The sequence below is a fragment of the Oncorhynchus tshawytscha genome, linkage group LG08 (assembly GCF_018296145.1).
Source record: "Oncorhynchus tshawytscha isolate Ot180627B linkage group LG08, Otsh_v2.0, whole genome shotgun sequence".
NCBI classification, from domain to species: Eukaryota; Metazoa; Chordata; class Actinopteri; order Salmoniformes; family Salmonidae; genus Oncorhynchus; species Oncorhynchus tshawytscha.
This window is the reverse complement of record NC_056436.1, coordinates 80,534,938-80,540,937: the sequence shown is the minus strand read 5'-3', so window position 1 is coordinate 80,540,937 and position 6,000 is coordinate 80,534,938. Positions and strand designations below refer to the sequence as shown.

The following is a 6,000-nucleotide window of genomic DNA, read 5'->3' as shown; positions in this document are numbered from 1 at the left end:
CACATTCACGAATACCAGAGGTTATGTATACTTTATTCCGGGAGGTTTTGAATAGCTTATAATTATGAATCCACTTGTGTTCTTTGGTTTTTCCTTTACCCTATCCGTGCTCACTAACGCCAACTTCCCCTCATCATATCCTTGAGGCGGCAGCTGCACCAGCTGTAAGCGGTTAGCTACTGTAGCCAATTGAAAAGCATTGGCCGCCTGTGATTGCAGTGCTTTCTCCTATTGATTGCGCGCGGAGTAATGTGGACGAGCGTGGCACTTGTGTCTTGCAGTCAGTCTTACTAGTGGAACCGAGCTGGGCTAGCGGTACCCAGTAACGTTGTCCGGTACACACAGAAGGAGGGAAGCTTTTTGATTCAGATAACATTTGATCCAAATCGCCAAAGGCCCAATCGGAGAAGCTTGTTTTCTTAATCAGATCGGCTTGTTTCTCCACGACCATCTTTGGGACGGATAAGTCTCTCTCTCCCTCGCAGTTGCAGAAAATTGCTCCGCAGCCTTGTAAGCAATTGGTGCACTGTGAGCGACCATCATAAATCTGGAGGATTTTCAGCGTCCACGGGTTTGCTTCTGAATTTGCTTAGGCAGGCTCTTTTAAGGAGTTGAGTACGCAGGTTGGAGAAATTGATAAAATGGCACAAAAATGCGTTTTATTTTTATTGTGGCTTTCGGGCAGATCACTCGCGGGATTTCCCAATCAGATTAATATAGGTAAGTGGATCATAAAATAATTATAAATAATTAAATCATTTAATATTTTTCCCCATAATTTTATGGATAATACCGTCTTGTTTTATCTTCGGAGTAGGACCTTTATTGTGTGTTAAGTGGGCTAACTTGCTTTGCTTGCAGTAAGAAATTGTGAACTTGCGCTGTCACTTTGGTTACAGATGTTAAGAAATTCAATGTTACCAAAATGCTTGAAACAAACTACCACATTGAATAGAAAATGTTGCAACTTTATAAGGGCGAAAATTGTCGGGCACAATCCCGAAATAACAGATTTTTGTAGACCGAATGATGAGGAGTAAAGATGGATTATGTGTGATCTCTTTCTCCAAATTCATTTGAGACATGGTCCTGTTTACATGATCTGTGGTGTTTGGTCTAACACTTGAGATCCTTGTATAAACAGAACGATGAGAATCCCTGCAGCTACAAAAAGTGCTTCTGTAAGCTACATTCAAGTCAAGTCTCTTCCTCAAGTCTCTTCCTTAAGTTTTGCCCGACAGGCCATAGGCTACCCTCTTAGATAAAAGGTGTTATCTAGAACCTAAAATGCTTCCTCGGCAGTCCCCACGGTCCCCACACTTTGAAGAACCCTTTTTGCTTTCAGGTAGAACCTGTTTGCATTAAATGTAGAACCCCTTCCACAGAGGGTTCTTCATGGAACCCAAAACGGTTCTACCTGGAACCAAAAATAGTTATCCTATGGGAACACCCGAAGAACCCTTTTGGAATCCATTTTTCTAAGACTGTACTTAACATCCGTGTGTTGGTTTTGCGAGGGCCAGGGGTTCCCTGTGGCCTCTATAATAAAAAGCTGAGGCAGAGAGAGTAGGATGTAAAATGTGTGTAAATAATGATGATGGGAAATGGTAGCCAAAGTTGATTATGTATCTGTATGTCTTCTAGGTGGTCTGTTCATGCGGTCCACTGTGCAGGAGCACAGCGCGTTTAGGTTCGCTGTTCAGCTCTACAACACCAACCAGAACACTACGGAGAAACCCTTCCATCTCAACTACAACGTAGACAACCTCGAGTCGTCCAACAGCTTCTCAGTCACCCATGCATGTAAGTACAGAGCTGTTTTCAATTAAAATCTCCCTTTGCTCTGAATATGTCCAGAATTCCCCCTTGAAAACACAAGTGCGCAAACACAAAAGACACACACACACACACACACACACACAACATTCGTATAAAAATCTCTTGCTTGGTCTGCTTTAGTTGCAAGCGTGTAAACCAACTGTAGTTAAGACCAGGGTACTCAGGGTGGCGGGGCAGAATACCTTTAGATGTCTCAATGGTTCACTGTCGTTGTAGATAAGACCAGGGTACTCAGGGTGGCGGGACAGAATGCCTTTAGATGTCTCAATGGTTCACTGCCGTTGCGCTACACCAGTGGTCACCAACCTTTGAGTCAAGATCACTTTCTGAGTCAAAATGCATGACGAGATCTACCGCTCAGATAAAAACAAATAAACACACATTTAAAAAAATATATTAAGCCTATTCAACATTAACCTATTAAAAACAGTTGTGCAGCAATGAGGCTTGTGCAGTAGGCTATAGGCCCAATATATTATCCCTGCATATTGGCTATGCTTGAATTCCCCTTGCAATGTTGTTGTTCTCAGGCCATTTTGAAATTATATATTTTTTTAAATTGCTATATGATCACACTGGTAATATATCATTTGTTGAATTACTATGAGGCACAGTTGAGTGAGCAGAATAATGTATTTTATTTTACTGGACTGATGGCTTGCATCTATCTGATGGTCAGTCTGAGGGAAGGGAGGGAATATTAGCATTTTATTAGGATCCCCATTAGCTGTTGCAAAAGCAGCAGCTTCCCTTTGTGGGGTCCCACACAAACATGACATAATACAGAACGTTAGTAGACAACAGCTCAAGGACAGAACTGCATAAAAAAAATGTTTTTACAAAAGGCACAAGTAGCCTACATATCAATACATACACACAAACCTTCTAGGTCAAATAGGGGAGAGTCGTTGTGCCGTGTTGCTTTATCTGTTTTTTGAAACCAGGTTTGCTGTTTATTTGAGCAATACGAGATGGAACAGAGTTCCATGCAGTAATAGCTCTATATAATACTGTACACTCTCTGGAATTTGTTATGGATTTGGGGACTGTGAAAATGTCTGGTGGGGTAAGTTTGTGTGTCAGAGCTGTGTGTAAGTTGACTATGCAAACAATTTGGGATTTTCAACAACTTAATGTTTTTTTTTTATAAAAAGAAGTGATGCAGTCAGTCTCTTCTCAACTCTTAGCCAAGAGAGACTGGCATGCATAGTATTTATATCAGCCCTCTGATTACAATGAAGAGCAAGATGTGCCGCTCTGTTCTGGGCCAGATGCAGCTTAAACAGGTCTTTCCTTGCAGCACTGGACCACGACTGGACAATAATCAAGATTAGACAAAACTAGAGCCTGCAGGACTTGCTTTTTGGAGTTAGGTGTCAAATCAGAGTATCTCTTTATTACAGACAGACCACTCCCCATATTTACAACCATTGAATCTATATGTTTTGACCATGACAGTTTACAATCAAAGGTATCGCCAAGTAATTTAGTCTCTTCAACTTGTTCAAAAGCCACACCATTCATTACCATATTGAGCTGAGGTCTAGAACTTAGGGAATGATTTGTACCAAATGCAATGTTCTTAGTTTTAGAGATGTCAGATCAGCTTGTTTCTCAGTTTATTAATGGACCAGTTTATTAATGGCTACCCATTCCAAAACAGACTGCAACGCTTTAAGGGTTTCAGTGAGTTCATTAGCTGTGGTTGCTGATGTGTATATGGTTGAATCATCAGCATACATAGACACATGCTTTGTTTAATGCCAGTGGCAGGTCATTGGTAAAAATAAAAAGAGCAGAGGGCCTAGAAAGCTGCCCTGCGGTACACCACACTTTACATGTTTGACATTAGAGAAGCTTCCATTAAAGAAAACCCTTTGAGTTCTAGTAGATAGCTCTGAATCCATGATACGGCAGAGGTTGAAAAGCCATAACACTATTTTTTAACAACATTTTATGGTCAATAATATCAAAGGGGCGGCAGGGTAGCCTAGTGGTTAGAGCGTTGGACTAGTAACCGGAAGGTTGCAAGTTCAAACCCCCGAGCTGACAAGGTACAAATCTGTCGTTCTGCCCCTGAACAGGTAGTTAACCCACTGTTCCTAGGCCGTCATTGAAAATAAGAATTTGTTCTTAACTGACTTGCCTAGTAAAATAAAGGTAAAATAAAAGGCTGCACTGAAATCTAACAGTACAGCTCCCACAATCATTTTATCAATTTCTTTCAACCAATCATCAGTAATTTGTGTCAGTGCAGTACATGTTCAGTGCCCTTCTCTATAAGCGTGCTGAAAGTCTGTTGTTAATTTGTTTACAGAGAAAAAGCATTGTATTTGGTCAACCACCATTTTTTCCAAACACTTTGCTATGAGCTGGCAGCAAGCGTATAGGTCTGCTGTTAGAACCAGTAAAGGCCGCTTTACCACTCTTGGGTAGCGGAATGACTTTGGCTTCCCTCCAGCCCTGAGGACAAATACTTTCCTCTAGGCTCAGATTAAAGATATGACAGATAGGAGTGGCTATAGAGTCAGCTACCATCTTCAGTAGCTTTCCATCAATGTTGTCAGTGCCAGGAGGCTTGTCATTATTGATCGATAACAACAAGGTTTCACCTCTCACACAAAAACTTTACAAAATGCAAACTTGCAATGATTGTCTTTTATTATTAGTTTTTTTTATGCTTGAATACGATGGCTCACTGTTCGTTGGTGGCATTTCCTGCCTAAGTTTTCCCACTTTGCCCATGAAGTAATCATTAACTTAATTGGCAACATCAAATGGTTTTGTGATGAATAAGCCATCGGATTTGATGAAAGATGAAGTTGAATGTCTTTCTGCCCATATTTCATTTAAAGTACTCCCAAGTTTTTTTGTTTTTCCATCAGTCTTTATATAATTGATCTTGGCTTCATAATATAGTTTCTTCTTATTTTTTGTTGAGTTTAGTCACATAATTTCTCAATTTGCAGTAAGTCAGCCAGACTTATTAGCCACTCCTTTTGCACCATCTCTTTCAACCATACAGTTTTTAAATTCCACCTCAATCAATGGAGCCTTAACAGTTCTAACAGTCAGTTTCTTTACAGGTGCATCAATAATTGTAAATTCATGAAATTGCTTCTTATCAAGTGCAGCATCTGGATGCTCCTTATTGAACACATCATACCAATAAATATTTTTAACATCATCCACATAAAGGCCCAGCTTTTAGAACTTTGGCTTTCAGGATAATAGCCACTATATTGTGATCAGTGCATCCAATGGGTACGGATACAGCTTTAGAACAAAGTTCTACAGTATTAGTACAAATGTGATCGATACATGTGGATGATCTTGTTCCTGTAGTGTTTGTAAACACCCTGGTAGGTTGATTAATAACCTGAACCAGATTACAGGTACTGGTTACAGTGAGAAGCTTCCTCTTGAGCAGACAGCTTGATGAAAACCAGTCAATATTCAGGTCCCCAAGAAAGTAAACCTCTCTGTTTACATCACATACACTATCAAGCATTTGACACACATTATTTAGATTTTGACTGTTAGCACTTGGTGGCCTATAGCAACACCCCAAAGGAAAAGATGTGGTTGCATGTTCACTTGGCACAACACTTCAATAACACTTGACATAAGATATTCTCTAAGCATCATAGGGATATGGCTCTGTATATATATATATATATATATATCTATATATATATGTTACACACACAGCAACACTTCCCCTATAAGCATTTCTGTCTCTTGTTATATCCTTGTATTGCTACTGCTGTATCATCAAATGAATGATCTAAATGAGTCTCAGAAATGGCTAATATGAATGTTACCTGATGTTAGCAAGATACTGATTTTATTAACCTTATTTATATTGCTACATGTATTCATATGGGCTGTTTTCAGCCCTTTCCTGGGTGGCTTATCAGAGATAGACATAATGTGGAAAAGAGCAGACAAAGCAAGACAAAAAAATATATACATTCAGCAGTCCATTAATCAACTGGTGTGTGCTGTGGTGTGTGCTGTAGTCTTGGCTCTCTCATCCCGTCCAGGCTTCTGGGAAGGAGGGTGGATAATGATCTTGTCATAGAGGTTGTAAGCAATGTCCCCACGTGCTGTGGCAGCTTTCATGGCTGGGATCAGTTCTTTCCTTTTCTAGTGCACAGC

The 6,000-nt window shown here is 40.1% G+C and overlaps 1 protein-coding gene across 1 annotated transcript in view; it reads left to right on the top strand.

The window, feature by feature from the left end:
• Positions 1–226: 226 nt before the first annotated feature.
• Positions 227–6,000, top strand: part of LOC112235203 (glutamate receptor 3) — a 120,536-nt gene continuing 114,762 nt past the window's right edge. The window contains exons 1-2 of the mRNA XM_042326328.1: positions 227–720; positions 1,645–1,803. Of these exons, the coding sequence (XP_042182262.1) occupies positions 642–720; positions 1,645–1,803 (238 nt within the window). The 5' untranslated portion in view covers positions 227–641. The remainder of the gene's footprint in view (positions 721–1,644; positions 1,804–6,000) is intronic.